Source organism: Prionailurus viverrinus, chromosome C1, assembly GCF_022837055.1.
Source record: "Prionailurus viverrinus isolate Anna chromosome C1, UM_Priviv_1.0, whole genome shotgun sequence".
Classification (NCBI taxonomy): domain Eukaryota; kingdom Metazoa; phylum Chordata; class Mammalia; order Carnivora; family Felidae; genus Prionailurus; species Prionailurus viverrinus.
Window position 1 is genome coordinate 58968969 of NC_062568.1, and position 23977 is coordinate 58992945.

Below are 23977 nucleotides of genomic sequence, written 5' to 3' on the forward strand. Positions count from 1 at the left end.
TAGATCATGAAAAGTCACCATGGCAACTAGTTTCTGAAGGGAGACTTACAGCAGAACCAGAGGTAGGGAGCCATTGTGGAAGTAGTCGAAGGCTTAAGGAAGTTACAGGATTTTAATTGAACTGATTCTTTTTTTTTTTTTTTTTAATGTTTCTTTATTTTTGAGAGAGCCAGAGCATGACTGGAGGAGGGGCAGAGAGAAAGGGAGATACAGAATCTGAAGCAGGCTCCAGGCTCTGAGCTGTCAACACAGAGCCCGATGCGGGCTCAAACACAGACGGTGTATGCGTCAATGTTCACGGTGGCCTTGAATAGGCTGTTTAGCCTCCATAGCTCCCTCTAAAATAGGCAGGCTTGTCCTGGAATCTCCCTCTCTCCACTTTCATACTTGTTTCTTCCATTCAGTACTCTTGTCCTGCTCTTTTCCTTCTCCTACTTGCAGTCCTACTTTGTGTTTTTCTGCTCCCTGTAGCCGATACCAGTCACATGATGCTTCCTCACCCTTCCTTCTCCTGACCTGTCAAAGCTTACAAAAGTGAGTTCCAACCCTTCAGAGTCTTCTCAGCAAAATAACATATCCAATCCTCTCATGAAAAGCATTCTACTTACCATTTTTTTAAAAAAATGCTGTTAATTTTTTAAAGTTTATTTATTTATTTTGAGGGGAACAGGGCAGAGAGAGAGAGAGAGAGAGAGAGAGAGAGAGAGAGAATCCCAAGCAGGCCACACTGTCAGCGCTGAGCCTGATGTGGGGCTTGAACTCATGAACTGTGAAATCATGACCTGAGCTGAAATTAAGAGTCGGACACTTAACCAACTGAGCCACCCACGTGCCCCAGTATTCTACTTATCTCAACATTTTGGTAAGGGGTAAATATTTAACATTCTGGAGTTCAAGGGGTAGTGGCTAGAGGCATGGAGCAGGTGATAGATATAATTTTGAATGGGAAAGTCTTTCAATTTCCTTTACATCTTATTAAGCAGGCAAAACCTCAATATTGGGCAGGTGCCATCCTGGCCTTTCTATATGACCCATCATCACTGCCCTTCTTTCCAAAGAAGGCTTGGAAAAGGACCCTGGGACATCCCGAGTGGTGGTTGGATTCCCTCATTTATCAAAAGAGGCATGATCTAAATGAGTCCAGGTTGGATCAGGTAAAGAATGAGACCAAAAAGGAGACGTGTCCTTGAAAGCAGCCAATCTCATAGCCTGGGGGCAGGCATTTGTTGTCAGTTGACTCACACTGCCTTGGGATTAGCCAGCTCTACTTTCTGTTTCAACAATAAAAAGTCTTGCAAAACTGCTGGCATGTGAGACAGAGGTATCCAGAAGGTCTTGGCATCTCTTCCAGCAGCATAATGGGTCTTGGGGAAGAGACTCGTGAGAGCGTGGTCCATGCACTCCACCACCAGGGAGAGGTCCATGTTCACAAAAGAATTAGTGTCTTTCAGTTTGTCTAGACCTGTAAAAAGAGACAAAAACACCCTTACTCTTTGGAAGAAGGGGAGAAGGGGTGTGGGAGGCTAGGGTGTAAAGGGGAGGATGCGTATGTGGGTATTTATTTTGAATTTGCTGTTATAATTGAGGCCCTTTGTGGTGGGTTTCTATCTGTTCTTCAGGAAAGGATACAACCGTGCTTTTGTTAGACCCCTGGCTGTCAAACTTGAGTGGGCAGCAGAGTCTCCTAGAGGGCTTGTTAAAACCCAATTGCTGGGTTGGTTCTGACTCACCACCTGTGAGATTCATATATAGCCTTTAATACTACAGTGTTAAAGCGGGACCCAATAGGTAGGTGTGAAGTGGGACTCAATAATTTCCATTTCTATCAAGTTTCCAGGTGATGCTGATGGTGCTGGTCCAGGGAACAAACTTTGAGAAGCACTACTTTAAAGCAATGAAGGACAGATGCTTTATAGTCTATGAGGCCCCTGAGCCCAGGAAGTTGTGGGTTCGAGTCCAAATTTGTTTTAAGGGAATACTATATAGGAAATGTGGGTGTGCATGTGTGTGCATACGTACACTCACATACCACATACTACTATAATTCAGTGAATAAAGAGGGAATCATCCCCAAAAGTCTTGATTCAGAATGCTAAACACAGGCTGGTTATCAGACAGATGAAATGTCTGCTTAATGAATTATGATAGCTTTAAAGAGGCAGGTATTTTATCAGAGATTGGTAATGGCTCAAAGCATTCCTCCTGTGCTCTTAAAACATACCTGAGTTGTGTCTTCTTAAGAGAAGTCTATGATTTTTAAATCTTCCCTTCTACTTCAGGCCTTAGTGGCTGCAAGTTATTCACAAAACCTAACTGAGATTACCTAATAAGTCTTAGTGTCTATTTTAAACTCTTACAACTATTGCCTTGGAAATGAAGAAAGGTGAGCTTAAATTTGTGGTCTGCTTTGGAACTGTGAGTCTGGCTGATGTCCAATTCCTGATTTGGAAAATTCTAATAAGAACAATCAATAAAAGAGAGGATACCTCAGCCAGGGGCCAAGTAAAAAATAATTTTCAGATGGCAGTTCATGATATATTCATAGGCATTTAGAAATATCAATGTCAATATCAAATAGAAAAAGCTCTTTTAAATGAGGGATTTTTTTTTCTGAACTTAGAATCTTCAGAGTTGGTAATGAGTGAGAAGCTGAGTTTTTAATGGCAGAGGTTCTCAGCATATAGTGACATGATGGCACTGGGAGGTTTGTCAAACCAGATGTTCTCGTTGATATGTATGTATGCATCTGTGTGTGTGCACAAGTGTGTGTGTGTTGGGTGGGGTTGGGTGGTTGAGGAAGTCTGTCATTCTAAAAGCCTCCCCAGGTGGATCTGACTCAGCTCTTGGCTCCACCTCCAAAACTTCCAGCCTTGAACCTTGTCACAGTTGGCTGACTTACCAAATCCATCAACAAAGAGGCAGGACCAGAGTTTTAAGGTTAGAGTGACACAAAGTTAGGTGGGGCCCTGTTCGGCTCAAAGCAGGAGCTCAGTAAGTGTTTGAGGAATGTCGACTAAGCTTGTAATAAGACCAGGAAGTTTGAGGTGGAGGCAGAGCCCTGTCACAGAAAGTTCCACCAGCTCCTTAAAGCCTTGTTTACATTATAGTGCAGGGCCCAAGGATAAATGGTGAAGTCAGGCTGTCTGGGTTCAGATCTAGCTCTTCTACTTACTAATTGTGCAACATTGGGCAAGTTACTTCTCTATGCCTCTGTTTCTATAAAATTAAGGTAATAGCTACTTCATAGGGTTTATTTGGGCATTTTAAATGAAAGAGTCCATGTAAAGCATTTAGAATGGTGACAAGTACATAGCAAATGTTCAGTATACGTTAGTCATCATAATCTAGTCTATTATTATTTCTCCATCCCTGACTCAATCTGATTTATGTTACTTCTCCTGCTCTCTCCACCCCCACCCCCACCCCCCCCCAACCCATGCATTCTTGCTCTGGAAAGCTTCCACCCAAATAATTCCTTCCTGTCCTTTAGGCCTTACTCTAACCTGACCTGTCTTATAAAGGCCACTTAACTAGCAATGCATTCATCCAGTTCTGAATTTCTTGGGTAAGTAGAGACTGCACCATCTAGCACCCACTCTGGGCTGTTGGGCTCTGTCTAAGAAGTATAGCATCAATTTTCTTACACATTGTAGAGTCACTGTTTTACAGTTTCACGTGGTTACTTTTTCTTGTCAACTTGACTGTATACTAGGTAAGGGTCAGAGTCTGAGTCTTTATATTTTGTAACCTCCATGAATCCTTGGACAATGTTTAGTGAGTGGTTGTTTACCAAAAAGAGGAGATTTATGTAGAGTTGAAGATGGGGGGCTCCAGCCTGGACACGATCAGGAGGAGCTGTATAGCCTTCGGTAGGACATGCACCTTTCTAAGCCTCTGCTGACTACTCCTATGGTTCTTTTGAGGAGTAAGTTATAAAATTTATAAGGTGTTTAGTATAGAACTTGGCACTTGGTAACTTCCCAGTAAATGTTTATAAACCCTTGAAGTGAGAGATGGCACTGGAATTAATATGAATCTCTGATCCATATCTAAGATTCCCTATTGGTATATTATTATGAACACCTTATTTTTTTTTTTCATTTAATTTTGAGTCTCCTTCATGTTGTCTATGATAATGAACCCCAGAGGAACCCTGGTCCATCAGAGACTTACTTTTTTCAATGTAACCTTCTCCGTATTGTTGTTTTATATCTGGAGACAGATGTTTCCAAATGGCAAGTTTTTTTTCGGTGGCCTTTACTGGATCTGATAATCCTGTTTTGAATAATCCTGGTTCAATACATGAAACGTGTACACCAAAAGCTTTCATGTCCCGTCTGTGAAAAGAATACACTGATGATGTTTAATCCAGCTTGGTTTGGAGAATGTTTGCTATTTGGATGACTATTTTCTTATGAATTTTTTTCATGGAATCACAGAATTGGATAGGTTGGAAAGGAGTAGCTTGTTCTATGCTTGCAGCTTGCAGGTGAGGAAGCTGAAGTTCAGGGTGGCGAAGGGAGGGCGGTTTAGTGGCAGAATGGGAAAGGCATCTGGGTAGGCCCATCCCCAGTTTAGTGCTCCATGTGAAGCCAGATTCTCTCATTAAATTGACAAGCATTCAGGTTAAGGACAGGTTTCTTCTCAGTACGCAAAGCACCTTCTGGAGAAATGGACTGATGATTGGTCTGGGTGGATAAGTTTACCTCCATTCTAGGAATGTGAAGGGATTGTGGAACAAGTGAGGCTAGGCTGAGGGACACAGTGTGACAATCCTTGATGTGGCTAATCTGTTCCCTTTGCTGCTCAGTGAGCTCTTTCATTGTGTGGCCTCAGAAAACCAAAGGTCTGCTCATTTACTGGGCAATAAGGTTTTAGGGGAATCATGGAACCCCCCTCCCCTACCCTGGGCCTTTTAAAGCAAAATAAAGTATTGCAAACCATTATATGAGTAATTACCTCCTAAATTTAATTTATATTTCCACCAAGGATATATAAAGAAGTAATTACTCATGTTATACAAGTCTTTATCCTAAGATTTTTAAAGAACTCTACCAATGAACTTAAAATGTGATTTATCTTAGGTTCTGCTTTCTAGCAACATGCCTAGTGGTTAGTTTGCAGTGTACTTGACTAAAAATACAAATTATCTTGATCTTGAAAGATTTTGAAAATATGTTGCTTGCATTAAAATTTCAAGGGTTATTTTCCAACTTAATTGTACTTCACACACCTATCTTCTGATCTCCTTTGGGTTTTGGAAAGTATTTGGGAAGATTTGTCTCCCCACCCACTCATGAAATACCATATAATCTGGGGACAAAAGGCTTTAAGTCACCCAATAAGCTTACCAGGTAAGTAAAACCAGCATGAAACCCGTATTTTTGCTTGGCAAATACAGCTTTAAAGAGACCCAGGCTTCTTCCAGTTGGACCACTGTCCCTAAACCCTCCTACATATAGAAATTCTGGAGCTGCCACTTGACTGTGGCCTGCATGCACAGTACCTTTTCCAATACCAGTTCCATGATTTAGAAAAATACCCACTCTTTATTGGGTAATTTCAGTCATGTAGTGCTGTATTGCAATCACACACACACTTCACTTGAAAAAAAATTTTTTTAAGTGGTTATTGGTCCCCAAGAGGAAAGGAAGAAACCCTGTTGCTTTTTGTCTTTCTCTTTCCACCCATCATGTGGCCCTATGCCCAGCACACACATGGGAAGTAGATGGCAGAATAGGGTGACATCTGGTTGGAGGGAAGTCCCAGGAAACAAGAAGGAACGGGAAAGATCACAGAGAGGAGCTGAGGAAAGTGACCCCGTAACATTGTTTATGCACTGCACTTGAGCATGTATGGATCTGACTTAGAGAAGCAAACTCTGGGACAACCATCTTCTGTATCCTAGACTGGCTACTGTGTGGTACATCTATGGGACATCTCTGGTAGCAAACAGGAAAAAGTACAGAATGATGGTTAGCAGTTGTGACCTGAATACAACCTCATCAATTGTCTGCTAAAACAAAAATATCAACCTTCTCTATAGGACTTCAATAAGACCCATAGTCTCATATAATTCCAAATATTCAGCATAAAAAGAACTGGAAACATTCCAAAAGAACTGGAACATTCCAAATGTTCACATAAAAAGAACTGGAAAATCTCAACTCACATGGGAAAGACAATGGCAGATGTTAATGCCAAAAGGACACAGATGTTGGAATTATCAAAGTCTTTAAAGCAGCTATTATAAAAATGTTTCAAGTACAAAAGAAAATACTCTTGAAGTCAATGGAAAGTTACAGCACTTCTCCCCAAAAGGAAAAGGCAAAGAACCAAATGAAAATTTTACACTTAAAAGATATAATAACCAAAATAAAGTATTTATTGGTTGGATTCAATAGCAGAATGGTGATGGAGGAACATCAGTGGATTTGAAGGTAGATCATTAGAAATTATCCAATTTGAACAGCAAAAAGAAAAATGATTGAGAAAGTGGACAGAACCTTAGGGATCTGTGTGATAAAACCAAAGGTCTAACATTTGTGTTATAGTCTCAGAAGGATAAGAGAAAGAATGGATTACAGGAAAAAATGTTTGAAGAAACAATAGCTGAAACCTCACCAAATTTGGCAAAGATATAAATCTACAGATTCAGGAAGCCCTGTGAATGTCAAATGTTATAAACCCAGAGAAATCCATGCCTGGGTGCACTTTGTTTGCTAAATAAGTCCTTTGTTTTAAGCTCTGGGGTTCTCTGGTAGGCACACAGGAAAATGATGTGGTCAGTGCTTTCTTGGGGGAGCAAAATCTCCACCTCTGATTAGTAAATTCCTGCTCTGAGTTTTATTTGGAAATGGAAGCACCAGAGGAAAACTGTATTTCTTGTCCTCAGGGTGGGGTTGGGGAGGTTATCATCTCTTTAGCTGTAGTGTCTGAAATGTATGGGAATATGGGTCAGGAGCTTGCAGAGAGAGAGAGAGAGAGAGAGAGAGAGAGAGAGAGAGAGAGAAAGCTATGTAGCTGAGTCATTATTTTGTGATAATTACATTTACTTTAGCAGATAATTTTCTACTGAGGGTTTATTTATTTATTTATTTTAATGTTTATTTATCTTTTAGAGAGACAGAGCACAAGTGGGGGAGGGGCAGAGAGAGATGGAGACAGAATCTGAAGCAGGCTCCAGGCTCTGAGCTGTCACCACAGGGCCCAACGCTGGGCTAACCTACAGCTGTGAGATCATGACCTGAGGGAAGTCAGACGCTTAACTGACTGCGCCACCCAGGAGCTTCTCTACTGATGGTTTAAACAGAATGGTGTTAGGGGCGCCTGGGTGGCGCAGTCGGTTAAGCGTCCGACTTCAGCCAGGTCACGATCTCGCGGTCCGGGAGTTCGAGCCCCGCGTCAGGCTCTGGGCTGATGGCTCAGAGCCTGGAGCCTGTTTCCGATTCTGTGTCTCCCTCTCTCTCTGCCCCTGCCCCGTTCATGCTCTGTCTCTCTCTGTCCCAAAAATAAATAAACGTTGAAAAAAAAAATAAACAGAATGGTGTTGTTGTGTCTGCAACTGATAGTTACACTAACGGAGAGCTAACCCTAACCCTGGGTGACCTTGGGCAAGTTACTTAATCTGTTTCAGGGGTATTATCTATTGGGAACTATTATTGGGAATAATTTAAAGCACTAAATAGAGTGCCTAGTGCATAATAACCACTCAATAAACATTACCAACTAATATTTCTTAGTATGTCAATGTTTACTTTACCTTAAGCTGTCATTGAAGGCTTCTAATGCATATTTGGAGAGAGTATAACCCCCTCCACCAAGTGCAAGCCGACCTCCAATGCTGGAGACATTGATAACCCTTCCTTGAGCTTTTTTGACCAAGGGAAGCAAATTTAATGTCACATCGATGAGTCCAAACAAGTTCACTTCAATAGGTTCCCTGTAGTCTTCCACTGTCAGCCAGTCGGTGGGAGCCAGCACTCCGAGAACACCAGCATTGTTGATCAGACCCCAGAGACCTAGAACAGAGAGGAAAGAAAGGAGTTGTGATAGAAGATGGCACTGATATGGGCATCCTTGATGGAAATACAGCCCCTGCTTTACACAATTGTGCCATTTCCTCCTTCTAGCCATGTTCCTGCTTTGAAATACATTACAGTTTTGGGAAGTAACTACTCTCAGAGAAGGTGGGAAGCTAAATTGGAATAGTTGAAGCTCTGTTACAATTTCACAGTAACTCTATTTCTGGTTCTGAATGTAAAATACTGATACTATCTGAATGAGCCTTTTACTTTTTCATCTCAGATGTAGAGTAAAATGGTCTATTTTTCCCACTTGCTAGATGGCAAAGTGAGAGATTATTTATAAACTGTTTTTTACAGACAAAGAGCGGTATCAATCTACTTCACATCTACTTTTGGTAAAAAATCTAGTCATCGAAAGTTTTATTTTATGATGGAAAACATTTAATATTGTTAAATTTGTTTGGAAATCAAGTATTAAAAATGGTCTGTGGGGCACCTGGGTGGCTCAGTAGGTTAAGCGTCTGACTTCTGCTCAGGTCATAATCTGACGGTTGGTGAGTTAGAGCCCCTCATTGGGCTCTGTGCCGACAGCTCCCAGCCTGGACCCTGCTTCAGATTCTGTCTCCGTCTCTTTCTGCCCCTCCCCTGCTAGTTCGTTCTCTCTCTCAAATATAAATAAACATTAAAACATTTTTTTAAAGAATGATCTGGGAACATTATCAAACCATTGCTTTTAAGGTTCAGAGTCTCAACTACACAATGAAGATGTGATAGAGAAAAATCACATACATTTGGTTTCTTTTTTTCCATTTTGGACCCTAATATCTTCATTAATGAGAATATTTCAAGCTTCATTCAAGCCAATAAAAGTCCTCTAGTTTGGAATGCTGTCATCTTGGCAGAATGAGGTCCGATGGCTTACTACTCTATCACAATGATCTAAGACAGCTTTATCAGAGTCTCAGGCTATTTTCTACCTTTTCCCATGGAAAATGTGTGAGTTGTGGAATGATTTTAGAGTGAGAAGTAGGTCCCAGGTATCCAGATGGCAATTTGGGGATTGCTCTCATGATCTCCTGTAGCTTTTAGCTCCAAGTGCCTTTGCTGTATATGTGGCTAAACTAGAACTTCACGAGAGAAGAGCAGGAAAACTCAATACCTCCAATTCACTTCTAAATTTGCCCACCGAGACTTATGACTGAGAATAATGGGGGCTGTGTCTTTCATGCAAACAGAGAGCTTGCAACTTGGAACGACTGAGGGCTCTATCCTAAGATTTTCCCAATATTCTCCAGTACCATAACTGGTCTTTAGGAGACATTTTCTTGAAAGGCCATTTAAGATCCAAACACATTTAACTTAGCTGTAGCTACTTTACAACACCCCCTCCATTTTTCCCACCCCTGTATCACTCACCTTTTTCCCCAACTTGGTTTTTCACCCACTGGGCAGTCCTCTTGACATTCTCTGGGTCCGTTACATCTAGAAGCACGGTGTGAAGCCTTTCTGAGGTTTCTGCCTTTAAAGCTGTTGATTTTGATTCAGTCAGACAAGCAGCAATTACATGAAATCCTTTTTTATCAAAAGTTCTGGCTGCCAAATTTCCAAAACCCGTGTCACACCCAGTAATGAAAATGTACTTATCAGTGATGTCTGCAATCTTTAGTTGTCTTTTGTAATTCCATACAAAACCACAAAAGATTAGGAGGGCTAATACCCAAAAGAACATGTTCTTTCCAGTATATGATAGGAACTCTCCTTTCTTGTACAATAAAAGAAGATGGTGACCTGAATGTTCAAAATTAGAAAGAAAATTCAAATTAGAACCATCAAAGGATTATAACCCAATTTTTACGAACTTCAGATACTTTAATGCATTCGAGTAGTTTTTTAAAAACAGTAACTGTTATTTAGTTGGAAACATGGCCATTTAAGTGCTAAACCATAGCTCTAAGTAATGTGAAAACCAACCAAGCTACAGTCAGAGAAAGTAAACAGGAGAGAGAGAGACAGAGAGAGAGAGAGAGAGATTGAGAGATGCCATGGCAAAGCAGACACAGGTCATTGGGTTTGATGTGACAGTAATCTCATGTGTGAATTCATCTATCTGAAACACGGACTGTCATGGTAAAATCTTTTTTTTTTTTTAATTTTTTTTTTCAACGTTTATTTATTTTTGGGACAGAGAGAGACAGAGCATGAATAGGGGAGGGGCAGAGAGAGAGGGAGACACAGAATCGGAAACAGGCTCCAGGCTCTGAGCCATCAGCCCAGAGCCTGATGTGGGGCTCGAACTCCCGGACCGCGAGATCGTGACCTGGCTGAAGTTGGACGCTTAACCGACTGTGCCACCCAGGCACCCCTGTCATGGTAAAATCTTATCTCTTGCAACTTCATGAAATTCAATCCATTAGAAAATGTTCAATTTCAATTGATTGATTAGATTCTTAATTATTCTTAGACTGTCAGCAAAAGGAGAGTATTTTGGTATTGCCATTATGAAAATGTTCCTAAGTTGGTTTCCAGTTTCTTATTTTCAGTAGCTTATTGTCATCCTTCAACCCAACTCTAAAAACCATCACAACATCATGCAGAGAGTATGCAGTGTGCAGCCGCCAAGGAGTTCATGGAGAGAGGGTGAGATGAGTGGGAAGAGACTGAGGGATGCTGGCCGAAGGCACAGTGTCCCAAACAGAATCAAGAAGCGTCAGATTCTGTTCTCTCTGGCTTTCTGTGAGGAAAAAGGTTTACACGTACATAGGACAAAGGAGAGCAAATTCTTTCCTGAAAACCATGAAGCTTTGACTATAAGCAGTGCAGAATGACTTGGACAATTAGTTTGACAGGGCTAGATGGCCTAGGGCCTAAAATCAAAAAGGTGGAGGGCTTCCTTTCCCCTTTACTCAGAAGACTGTACCTGCACTTTGCCTCAGCATGTATTACCTTTTTTTACTTTTTTTAATTTAAAAAAATTATGTCATGTACACTTACTATATCAATTTAGAAATATTACACTTCTTTTTGGATTAAAAATACATGTTAAAAAAAGAATATTATATTAATTTTATAATCTTGACATTTAAATGCATATGCTGTCTTAAAAGTTACAGTAATTATTGGGGCACCTGGATGGCTCAGTCAGTTAGGCATCCAACTCTTGATTTCAACTCAGGTCATGATCTCATGGTTTGGGCTCTGTGCTGACAGTGAGGAGCCTGCTTGGGATTCTCTCTCTTCCTCTCTCTGCCCCTCCCCTGCCTGCAAGTACTCTCTCTTTCAAAATAAATAAATAAACATTAAAAAAGGTTATTATGCAGTGTTTGGCTGCAAAATTACAGTTGTGAATGAATGAAGCAATTGTATAATTGAAAACAAGGGTGATATTAATTTGGAAGTGTACTATCAAAAGTATCACAGGGAGGGATTTCAGACTATTTGGAGATATAAAATTCCCCAATATATACATATTCCCCATAATATAGATATAAAATATGTATTATGATGTTTGTTATTTACAAAGACAGCCAATACCGTCAATTTTACTGTGGGTACCGGTGGCCAGGGAAGGGCAAGCTATCCCATAGGACAAAGTGAACAAGAATTGGGGGGCATTTACCTGTTTGCCTAGGTCTGAGCATCACGATGGCTCAGGCCTCCTAGCTCAGCCATAGGGAACACAAAGGAGGAAGATTGTGAGGTCCCACCACATGTAAGAGCAGCCCTGGGCCTGTATTGGCTCTCTCTGCCTTTGGAAGCAAGAGGGGCAGCAGAAAATATCACCTTGGGAAAAACCCTATTTCCTTTGCTTTTGACTCAGAAAGTTTCCTTTCTTTGCCCCATGTTCACACATACCTCTGCCCTTGATCCAGAGCCACCCTTAGAATCAAGAGGGGCCTTATGTGCTAAATAGAAGATAAGACTTGAGTTGAAGGTCAGACCTTACGGGTGCTTCTGGAATCATGACTGTTTATGGACACTGTGTTCAAAGTACTTGCAAGGCCAAGCAATTTTATAAACTTTGAACTTTCTCTTTTTTTAATGTTTACGTATTTATTTTGAGAGAAAGAGAGAGAGAGAGAGAGAGAGAGAGAGAGATTGAGAGAGAGAATGAGAATGAGTGAGCAGGGTAGGGGGCAGAGAGAAAATGGAGAGAGAATCCCATGCAGGCTCTGTGCTGACAGCATAGAGCCCAAACCATGAGATCGTGACCTGAGCCAAAATCAATAGTTGGATGTTCAACCAACTGAGCTGCCAGGTACCCCCTGGACTTTCTTTTTCTTTCTTTCTTCCTTTCTTTCTTTCTTTCTTTCTTTCTTTCTTTCTTTTTTTTTTTACAATTATTTCCTGGTTTTTCATTTGAACTATTTAAAAAAATTGTTCCTTTTTTTTTCCTGCTTATAAAAGTAATTTATGCTCATGGTAAAAAGAATTTGGCAAATACAGAAAAAATTAAAGAAGGAAATAATGATTATCACATTTGGCTCTTAGTGTTTTGGTAAGTCTTCTTGTATATATATTTTCCTGTATATGTAAATGTTTCTCTCCCTAATAAGGAATAGAAATATACAGAATTATACACACACACTCATGTGCACACATACACACAATTTTTGTCTGCTGCTTTATAAGGAACAGATTATTTCAGATAAAAAATAACGCAATCTAACGTATCTTCTTCACTTCTCAAGGAAATTCTGGGCTCTGCCTTCATCTTTTTTCCCAGAAAAAGATATATAGGTAAAGAAAGAAAAGGCAAGAGAACTATCAATTGATAAAAATAAGTCAGAGGTAAACATCAAAATATGGTAGGTTTAAGCAAACTAGTTGATTCTTTTGATACAGCTGTGCCTATTTCTAAAGCAGTCAAGTTTGTAGACTATCGTGGCTTAATAATTTGGCATAGTTTCACAAATCTTTCCTGCGTAGGAGTTATTGATTTGCGGCAAATCAATGTCCATGTAGTAGAATTTTCCCTTCTTAAACATATAAATACATTAAAAATGTATAATTTTGAGGTGAAGTGTTGGTGTAACTACCTTTTGCAAAATTTCATGTTTAGATATTTTAAGGAAATTTTGTATTTATAAATTCAATTAGTATAGTGTTATGTTCAAGTCTGGCCTCAATAAATTGAATAATTGGAAAACTAAATGTTGAATATGTTTTCTGAATGGATTCTGTAGCCTTAACTGCAATCCAAACCCCATGGAATTATTTGAAGAAGGCAAATGCTCATGGAGTTTAATGTGTACTAGATCAGAGAGTAGAAACTTTCTATGTTGTCAAGTTTTGCTGGGGGCAAGCATAAGGGGAGTAATCGCAAAAGAATGGTTTACATTTGTGAAGCATTCTACACTATACTTTTACATATAGATCTCATTTGGTTCTCTCAACAGCTTTTTGAGTTAAAGAGGGCACATTGTTTGCCTCATTTTATAGAAGAATCAATATGCTAACTAATAAATGTAAAAGGAATGGTGGAATTAGAAAATCATCATTTAGCAACTGACATCATAACAATTATATCAGAGAAGTTTGATCAATGGATGCTAAAACTAGTAGGTGAAATTCTGATAAGAAACCATTATAGAATCTCAAAAAATCTCCCCATAAGATAGGCACTAGTTAAAAAGAGAGTAATAATAATTTCAAAGAAGAGAAATCTGACAGATACCACCTTACCCAAGTGATAAAAATTAACACTGCTAGTCATGGGACAAACCAACATTAGGTGCCTCCTGGGATGGTGCACTGGAAAGGACATAGCAACACTTTTGTACATAAATGGATCCTAATCCTGCATGGAGCTATATCTTCCATAGACAATATATGGCATATACTCTTTAAAAATGTCAAAGTCACTGGGGCGCCTGGGTGGCGCAGTCGGTTAAGCGTCCGACTTCAGCCAGGTCACGATCTCGCGGTCTGTGAGTTCGAGCCCCGCGTCGGGCTCTGGGCTGATGGCTCAGAGCCTGGAGCCTGTTTCCGATTCTGTGACTCCCTCTCTCTCTGCCCCTCCCCCGTTCATGCTCTGTCTCTCTCTGTCCCAAAAATAAAATAAACGTTGAAAAAAAAAATTTAAAAAAAAATGTCAAAGTCATGAAGGAAAAGAAAGATTGAAGACTGCTCCTGATAAATGGAGACTGAAGAGATATGACAACCCAATGCAACATGTGATACTGGACCAGAAAACTATTTTTTTCTTTTGCCAGAAAGGATGTTATTTGGTCAACTCGTGAAATTTGAGTGAGAGTTGTTGATTTGACAAATAATATTGCATTCTCAATAAATATTAATTTTTCAATTTTTATAATTTACTAAGATTATATAGAAAGTTCCTGCTTTTTAGGAAATAAACACTGAAGTATTTAAAGATTAAGTAGCACCATGTCTCAACTCAGTGAAGACCATGTCTTTAATTCTGTTAAGAAAATAATAAGAATATTCATATAAATAAGTAAACATATAAAGGAAGCAAGCTGAGTTTCCATTGATAGATGAATGGCTAAAGAAGATGTGGTTGCCCAACCACAAACAGGTGGTTGCCAGGGCAGAGGTGGGGGGTGGTGGGGGTGGTTGTGGGGGGATGAGTGAAATAGGTGAAGGGGATTAACAGGTATAAACGTCACTTATAAAAGAAATAAATCCCAAGAATAAAAAGCAGAGTATAGGAAATATAGTCAATAATAATGTAATAACTTGTATGGTGATAGGTGGCATGCATTTTGTAATGTATATGAATGTCTAGTCACTATATTGTACACCTGAAGCTAATATAATATTGTATACCAACTATACTTCAATTAACAACAAAACCCCCACATACATATGGTTATAAAGAGAATGAAAATGCAAATGTGGTAAAATGTCAATATTTGGGAATTCTGGGTTGTATTATTTTTTCAACTTTTCCACAAATTTGAAATTATTTCAAAATAAAAAAGTACAAATTTGGCAAGGGAAAATAAAACATTTTTTTTTTTCCTGAGAAAAGGCTTCACTAGACCCAAAGGGTTTCATGCACAAAATAGGTAAGAACTCCAGCACTTCAGAATCTAGTGACCTTGGACTTCTACTCTTTGGTAAGTTCACCTTCACAACTAGTGGAGAAAAACAAAAACTCAAACCAAAGCAGTAAGATTCCTTCCTCCTTCCTCATCCTCTCCATTTCTCCCTTACTTCCTTGTTCCCTAGCCAAACACATTTTTCCTTGGTGACAAGCCACAGAGAAGAGCTTTTTAGTTGTTAAGGATGGGCTCACACTTTTGTTCAAATTTTTTTGAATATTTATTTTTGAGAGAGAGAGAGAGCATAGTTGGGGAGAAGCAGAGAGAGAGGGAGACACAGAGTCTGAAGCGGTCTCCAGGCTCTGAGCCGTCAGCACAGAGTCCGACGCGGGGCCCTAACTCATGAACCATGAGATCATGACCTGAGCCGAAGTCAGACACTTAACAGACTGAGCCACTAAGACGCCCCAAAGATGGGCTCACATTTTAAAATGTGTTGTCTTTATTAGGTACCTCTCCAGGCTGAGGGTCATTTCAGATGCTGGTGTCCCAGCCTGCAGCTGGAATCCAGGGGACTACCAACTCTGACCTAGAGTTTTATAAAGCCTGTCCTTACCCCAAATATTATTGTCTAAAAAGTACTGGTTCTTCTTCAATTCTTAAGGTTCACATTCCTCTAGGTCATCGGACCAGTCAACCATAAACCAATACATACACACCTCTGACCTCTAATAGTATTTTAGCCAAGATTCCATGTGTTGTCATGTTCCTGAGCAGCAGCCCTTGGTCAGAGTCATTGGGAACATGACCTGTATACAGAAGCTGATTGATGGCTGGTTGGTTCATTGACCACCAAGAAGTAAATGAATAACTGTGATTACTATGGCTGCCTCAACAATACACCGCCAGCCTGGTCACCTTCACATGGCTCCTTGGTCCCTAAAATTCAGAGACTTGGGACACTGACCTTTGTGGCTTGGCTGTTTATCTGCTTTGTCTTCCATCTCACAACAAAGTGCTTACCAGGGGTACACATCTCTTGGTTCAAGGCAAGGAGCACCTCATCTGTAACAGTCCTCTTAGGATGCAGTGGCTGTGAGCTTGTGGACTCATCAAAGGTGAGAGCAGAGTAAAGGAGAGCAGGTCTGCAGCCCTCACACTGCAGCGTGTGGACAGCCGCATCCTCTGAACCAGTCCTGGAGATATTTCTTAAGCCCAAATAAACACTAGCCACTTTGCTAGGAAAAATAAATGTGGGAAGCAAGGACTGAGGCCACACACACACACACACACACACACACGGCAGTAGGGCAGAGGTTAGGAACCCAGGTCTCAAAATCAGAAAGGTTGAGGTCTAGTCCCATCTCCTCTATCATCAGAGGTCTTTGGGCACATTATTTATATTTTCTTAGCCTCCATTTTCCTATTTGCAAAATGGAAATAATAACTTTTCCGTTGGAGAGTACCTCGTAAAAAAAAGTGACTAAATATCTGCTACATAGGCAGAAGCTTATCGCTGTGGCAGGATCAATTATGCTCACTTGGGAAGGCCTGTGGTACTTTTCCTATTTTGGGTCCAATAATTATTTGTTGTGGAGTCTGTCCTGTGCATTGCAGGATGTTTAGCAGCACCCCTGGCCTCGATCCTCTACATGCTAGTAGCACCCCCACCCCAGTTGTGACAACGAAAAATGTTTGCCAGTTGTCCCCTGGGGGACAAAACTGCTTCCATTTGAGAAACACTGGTCTAGAGGTTCCTTGCCTTGTGGGTCCAGAACTTCACAACATCAGAACTATTTTTCTGGAAGCTCAGTCATTAGTTCTTTGGTGGTGCCACATTGATGAGAGTTTATTTATTTTTAATGGCTTTACCAGAAAAGTTTTATTACTTATAAAATATAACTCACATCTTGCTAATATTAATATTAGTTTCTATGATTTAGAAAAAGTGCCTTTTTGTCATCATGAGGTTGGAGGCAGTGAAAAAGCCAAAGTTAGAAACTACCAAGTTAGCACTCCCAACATTTGTGAGGCCTCAATTCTGGCTAAGACTTTTGAGTTTGGGCCACTACAGGTTCCTCTGTGGAAGCCCTTCTGGTGGGATGCCAATTGATTCTGCAGAATTCAGAATATGGTACTATAAAAACCATGGTACTTGGATTCCCAGTTCACCAGGTCAGGTAGGAACGGTAATAACTGCTATTGTTTATTGAGTGCTTGCTGTATTCCAGGCCCTCTGGTAGAATCTATGAATATTTATCTTATTTATTTATTTAATTATTTTTGAGAGAGAGAGATACAGAGAGACAGAGAGAGAGAGAGAGAGACAGAGCATGAGCAGGGGCGGTGCAGAGATGTGGGGCTCGAACTCATGGACCGTGAGATCCTGACCTGATCTGAAGTCAGCCATTCAACCAACTGAGCCACCCAGGCGCCCCTATCTTACTTAAACCTTACAGTAACATTATCTCCATTTTATAGAGAAAGAAACAAATTCAGAAATGCAGGTTAATTGGCTCAAGATACAATCATAGTGCTGTTTGGGGACCCCGGCCACTTTGATTTGGCTATTCATGCTTTAATCCTTTGCTGCACTGCCACCTGGATTCCCACTGAACTCTGGGAGTCTGGGCTATGTGTACAATTCTCTACAACCACCAGTACTTGTGTGATACTGGGTATTAGGTAAATTAGTGCTGTAGAAGGAAAGAAGGAAGAAAAGAAAAGAAGGAAAAAGTTTCAAGTCTAAGCCAAGGGTTCTGGTGATAGTTGGGTTAAGTCTTTGAGCCCTCTGAACCATCAGGCGAAAGGCTAATAATAGCAATATAATGTTCACACTTCCAATTTAGGAAACTTTAAGAACTTTTGAAGAGTGTTCAAGTAATATTTATCTCATTTAATTGTCAAAATATTTCTGTGAGCTAGGTACAGTAGGTATCGTACATGAAGTTATCAGCCAGAGAGTGGCGAGAGCTAAAATTCTCATCTCTGAACCCCTAGACTGTGTGGAAGGAGAAGGAATAACTGCAAAGAAATTAGCACATTATCGGTTAGTAGGAGGAATGGAAATACTTTATCAAAATTCTTGACCACAAAGATTCAAAAGGAACCAAGAAAGGAGAACTAATTGTGTCTTTCATTTGCCATGCAAAATGCTTTGTTGCTTTGGGAAAATATTGCAACTCGATTGCTGTCCTTGCTCACTTCTGCTTTTTTTTTTTTAAACTTTCTATAACTGGGTTTATTTCCTTAGTAAAAAGTCCAAAATAAGATGCTTTGATTTCACTTCTCTTACTCATCTTCCTCTCCCCTTTAAAATTAAATGACACAATTAAAAATAAACAAAAGAACTGAGAATAATGTCTCAATGTCATTCTGAGCAATGCTTTTCATAAGAAATATATAATTCTTTTAAAATACATCCTCCAACCAGATTTCTTTTTTTTTGTTTGTTTTAATTTTTTTTTCAACGTTTATTTATTTTTGGGACAGAGAAAGACAGAGCATGAACGGGGCAGGAGCAGAGAGAAAGGGAGACACAGAATCAGAAACAGGCTCCAGGCTCTGAGCCATCAGCCCAGAGCCCGAGGCGGGGCTCGAACCCACGGACCGCGAGATCGTGACCTGGCTGAAGTCGGACGCTTAACCGACTGCACCACCCAGGCGCCCCCCCAACCAGATTTCATTTCATTTCTACATAACTCCATGGAGGGCTTTGTTTTAGAAAGCAATAATGAAACTTGTCAATCACACTGATTGATAGGAATTTGTAGGGTTTGAATTTACTTGCAATTTGTTGCAATCATGGCCTAAGTTGAATCAACAACTAAGTTGTTCATTAAAAAACATCAAATAGTGGGGCGCCTGGGTGGCGCAGTCGGTTAAGTGTCAGACTTCAGTCAGGTCACGATCTCGCGGTCTGTGAGTTCGAGCCCCGCGTCGGGCTCTGGGCTGATGGCTCAGAGCCTGGAGCCTGTTTCCGTTTCTGTGTCTCCCTCTCTCCCTGCCCCTCGCCCGTTCATGCTCTGTCTCTCTCTGTCCCAAAAATAAATAAAACGTTGAAAAAAAAAAAACATCAAATAGAGAGCATTTAGAAGTAGCTTTCTAATATTTTCTTTTTGAAGTTCTCTTGCACAGCTTTCGTAATATCGATGGCATTCTGGACATATGTGTCCTTAGTACATTTAAATATCATTAACCTAGCTAAGTATACCAAATTCCTTTTTAGTTTGATCTTTTCATTGAAGTAAGAAATTCTATTTGTTTGTTTTTGTAACCCAAGGGACCTTTCACAGATTTCAGCTGCACTTTTAAGAAAAATAAGTGTTTAGATCTAATGACACAAACTAAATCATATGACTAATAAATTATGTTTCTGTGAAAAAAAATGTTCAAGTTGGTCACCCAGAAATCTAAGGAGAAAATTTTAAGTGAAGCCAAGGGATCCTATATGAAGTATGCTTCCATTAAGTAACAAATGCTTCTTTGAGGGTCTGATAATAAATAATAATTGATGATGATGATGACGAAAATGATCATGATGATATAACTGAGGGGGTATTTGTCATCATGGAAACATTAAGTTCTCTCATTCAATGGAATGAAGAAGCTCCTTTGACAGTGACATTCCCCTTGAGTCCTGCTTCCTCCAGGAGGGAAGTACCCTGGGTGTACTTTGTGTGGTGGGACCGGTGAGACACGGAGGAGGGCGTGCTTCCTTTGCAGACTCATTCATTCAGTCTCCTAGAAGAGGTCTGGCAGCCACTCTTAATGAAGGGAAGGCCTGACGCGTGTACATTTGGCGTTTTTAGTTCTAAGGATAAAAGTATCTCTGAGTTGCTTCTGCCTTTTCTCAAAACTTTTTCATTATCATTTATCATAACACCTACAATTATTAATTAATTAATTATCCCCGGTGCCCCTAGTTGATGGCTTTGCCAATATGCTTCCTGACAGTACTGGCAGGGTAAGAATTATTGGTAAAGCCATGGCTGCTTTACTTAAGAGATTGTATATTGTATATGATTTAGTTTATCATCACAAGGCTTCAAAAAAAGCTTAGAATATGGAGAGAATGTTAGGTATGTATACAGAAAATGTGTTCAAAACTGCAGTGTGTTTCTTTTCCTACACAGTCATCTTTGAGCGGAAGTAAAGGTGTGAGTTTTGAAAGTCTGTACCTTAAGAAAGTGACATTGTTATAAGGGTTTTAAGACAAATTCCCCCTTTCCTCATCTGAAATGTATGAGATAATGATTTTTTTCCTTGTATTCAAACATTGGGATTTGTTCTAAAATTGGGTGCACTTTTGAAGTCTCAAAAACATGAAGATGACACAACATTTAAATTTCATTTCATGCAGCACCTAGCCAAGGATATTCTTAGAGCATCTAACATACGCTAAAGGATACTAAGATAAATAAAGCATGGGGTGCCTGGGTGGCTCAGTCGGTGAAGCATCCAACTTCGGCCCAGGTCATGATTTCACAGTTTGTGGATTCGAGCCCCACGTCCAGCTGTGCTGGCGGCTCAGAGCCTGGAGCCTGCTTCAGATTCTGTGTCTCCCTCTCTCTCTGACCCTCCCCTGCTTGCTCTCTGTCTCTCTGTCTCTCTCTCAAAAATAAATAGACATTTAAAACAAAATTTTTTTAAAGGATAAATAAAGCACTGTCCTTACCTTGGGCTAGTAGGGTAGGGGGACATCTCAGAGCTATTTGTACAACCTTAAGTTGATTTTTAATCTAAATGCATGTTTTATTTAAACTTTTTCCTCAGTTGCTAAAAATTAACCCATTGAGAGAGTGTGCCATGGCACCATTTTATTCATAAAGCCTTTAACAAAGGCTGCCAAGATTAAGTGGCAGTGAAGCCACTAAATTGACTTTCTCCCTTACCTGTTGCGTGTTGGGAGTCAAAGTGAATACAGACTCAGACTGGGGGAAAAGCCCAATGTCTTCCAGGTAAAATGCCAGACACAGGATCATGAAATGGAGAGTAAATATCTGAAGCAAGTTTACTGCTCTCATCTTAGTTTCCAGGAATCAAATATGCACTGTGAGGAGTTCCCTGCTTCCTTCTGCCCTAGAAGGTGTTTTTCTCACCCACTTTAGTGTGTATGTGTGCATTCACCTCAGGTGACATCTGATAATATTGGCAAGGCCGGTTGATAAACAGAACAGAACTATAGGTAGCAAATCTGCTGCTCTAGTAAGAAACTCAGCTAAGATTCCTACTCTTTTTTGGAGCCCCTCCCCCATTCAGTTTCCAGCGAATTATAAGTTTTACAGATGGTGTCAAATAGGCACAGAAAGAATAACTAGATATAAATTGGATTGTAACTCTAGAGTGCCAAAGAACATTCAAACAGAGACCTGGGAGAGCTTAAGGCAAGGATCTGGGTGACGTTGGGATCACTTTTATGGTAAGATGGACTCAGTGTCCATCACAACCTTCTAACATTGTTATTATTATTATAGCATGAAAAATAACTCGATTAATTTTGTAAGAGTGAGGAAAATGAAAGGCAGTTTGAAGACTGACATGAGAAACCAAGAGATAAAGGACAGAATTCAGTCATCGGTTACCTTACTGAGAATGAACTGGGGAGCAGAAGCTGTTGTGGACCGGCTGGGCTAAGTGCCGTCTGCCTACTGTGCTGGGCAAGGAAGTGTTGAGCCACCTGACCAATTCCCTGGAGGTGTTGATGCCTGGGCTTCCGTCAAGTTCTGAGTTCATATATGTGTGAGAAGTCCTCCGGTTCCCACCTTACTCTGAGTCACTCTTATATGACACTGATGACTAACTCTCTCTTCAGTGGATGAAGAAAGCCAAGAAGCTGGGGGTCATGCGTTTCCAAAGGAATTGGTAGTAGCTTCAGTAAATTAAATTTAGCAACTTTCAGAAGAGACTTAAAAATGATTAATAACATTCCTTTGAGCGCAATCTCTTGACCAAATTCAGCGTACAAATAGTGTAACGTGGAAACATTTTGTAAACTGTCTGGTGCATTGTTTTAATCATTTAATTTTGAATTATGATTACTGTTCATAATCTCTAGGGTTTTTTTTTTCTTCCTGTTAACCTGCCTTTGCTAACTTAGTACTCCTTCCTTCCTAAGAGAGTAGGTAAGGGACACCAACCTGATGATTCTTTTTATCATTTTTTTTTTAACACCGATGAGCAAGGAGATCAAAATAATTTAGTGAAATGAGGTTCTGTACTTATTTATGAGTCTTAAGGTATGTCGAGGAGATCTTACCTAAATTATTTTTGGGACTAAATCACTGAGAACAGGAAAGGATGCCCCTTCCCTTCCCAGAGTTGTTCTATTTCAGAGTTTATCACAATTGACCTGCCGTATCCAGGGACTGCAATGGAAAATATTGAGGCTCCAGAGGAAGAGGAGGAAGAGACAACGCTATTATGCACCCGCCCCATCCCCTAGGCTACCACCTCCCCCCTTAGGCACACAGCCAGGTACAAACTCCACTGATTGTTTACTTTCAGTTTCCCTACATATCAGTTTATTGCTTTATGTCTCAGACTGCCCAGACTTCTGTCTTCCCTCTTTGAAAATGCAGTGTATTTTGGCTTAGCTGGGATGAGTGAATGAATGAACATATCTGTCTAGGTAGAGCTTGAACACTGCTATCACACTATAAATTAAATGGGGATCGTTTGTCTCCAAAACAATAAGAAGCCAAGACTGAAATTTATACAGGTAAAGATGTAGGGCGCCACAAATATGCCAAATATACTTCTTCCCCTTTAACATTCTGCAAGTCAAAGTAAGGCTTACATAGAAAACCCCTTAGAGAAATAATACATTGACTTAGATCTACATGAAGAAAAGTATAAATGATTAATATCAGATCCTTTCTGTGAGCAAGTTATTGTCATTGAGATGGAGAGAGCTATAAGCACCTGGGTGGTCATGTAGGATTGAAGGGAAAAGGAGAAAGAAAAGGCTATGACATTAGTATGTTTTCCCCCTTGTCAAATGGTCCCATATAGGGGTTTAAGCAATGGAACTATTTGTCAGCAGTAACCATATCTGGACTGTAACTATATCTACATTCAAATTCACATCTTAAAAGCTAAATTTCCTTTCATTCTATTCCTTAACAAGGCAAACTATGAGATGTTACTTTGTTCAGCACTCTCTCTAAGTTAGTTACACTTCTGGTTGTCGAAGGTGATGTAAAAAATACAGAGCAAATTGCAATTCTATTTTTTCCCTAGTTCCTTTATAAAGCAAAAGATTGCACTGTGGATTTCATTTAAATGTATTCAATGTTGATAATTGGGCTGTACTTTTATAGGTACTGCCAGTGTCAAAACACTAAATATACGGCTCTCCTTTTTCTTCTAAATCTCTATGTCTCCCATATTTCCCCGAATTTCTGTCAAAGGGTGCCTTCTCCACGTTTCCAGACACCAAAACGCAAGGAGAATGTCCAGATTCAAGACAGTCTCTGGTGACATATATCGGGTTTTCTACAACTAACTGCACTGTGCTGGGGTCCAAGCCAGACATAATCCTAAATGAGTCAGATGAAGAAAACCACTTACCCCAGCACCGTAGGCTGTGGAGGGTCCAGCTCCTGAATATGGTTGGTGTCACTCTGGTAAGGGGGTGGGGGGCAAGGCTGTTTATGCTGAGTGTATGTTGGCCTTCCCCTTCCTGGAATAGTATAATCCACTCTCTCAGGTCACTCCCAGTGGACTGTGCCTTTCTGAATAACTATGAGTTGTTATTACGTCTTTGTATTTTTAAAAGTGTACTTTGTAATTTTTACTTCCTCCTTTTGTCAACAGACAGCGCTCTTATTTCCAGTATAAAGATTCCCCTTTTTGCACCAACAATGCGTTTGACATTCGAGCTGCTTAATTGCAAATGCTGCCCATAAATGCGTTGCTAGGCTTGGTCAAAACTAGCAGCTT

At 40.2% G+C, this 23977-nt stretch overlaps 1 protein-coding gene across 2 annotated transcripts; it reads right to left on the bottom strand.

Moving 5' to 3' along the window:
* Positions 1 to 717: 717 nt before the first annotated feature.
* Positions 718 to 23767, bottom strand: DHRS9 (dehydrogenase/reductase 9). Of its 2 annotated transcripts, none has more exons than XM_047868917.1 (5): positions 23606 to 23767; positions 9444 to 9815; positions 7763 to 8021; positions 4174 to 4337; positions 718 to 1462 (listed from the first exon to the last, which is right to left on the bottom strand). In XM_047868917.1, exons 2-5 carry the CDS (start codon positions 9754 to 9756, stop codon positions 1239 to 1241), a joined length of 960 nt encoding a protein of 319 aa, XP_047724873.1. In that variant the 5' UTR covers positions 9757 to 9815; positions 23606 to 23767; the 3' UTR covers positions 718 to 1238. The 2 variants fall into 2 exon arrangements, with proteins under 2 accessions (XP_047724873.1, XP_047724872.1); XM_047868916.1 differs by lacking the exon at positions 23606 to 23767 and adding an exon at positions 21619 to 21657.
* Between the last annotated feature and the right edge of the window lie 210 nt (positions 23768 to 23977).

Coding starts and splice junctions, on each gene's coding strand:
- DHRS9 (XM_047868917.1), bottom strand. CDS start 9,756: ATGTTCTTTTGGGTATTAGCCCTCCTAATCTTTTGTGGTTTTGTATGG. Junction 8,022..9,443: donor AAACCAAGTTGGGGAAAAAG/GTGAGTGATACA, acceptor TCTCTGTTCTAG/GTCTCTGGGGTCTGATCAAC. Junction 1,463..4,173: donor AGAAGGTTACATTGAAAAAA/GTAAGTCTCTGA, acceptor CTCTTTTTACAG/GTCTAGACAAACTGAAAGAC.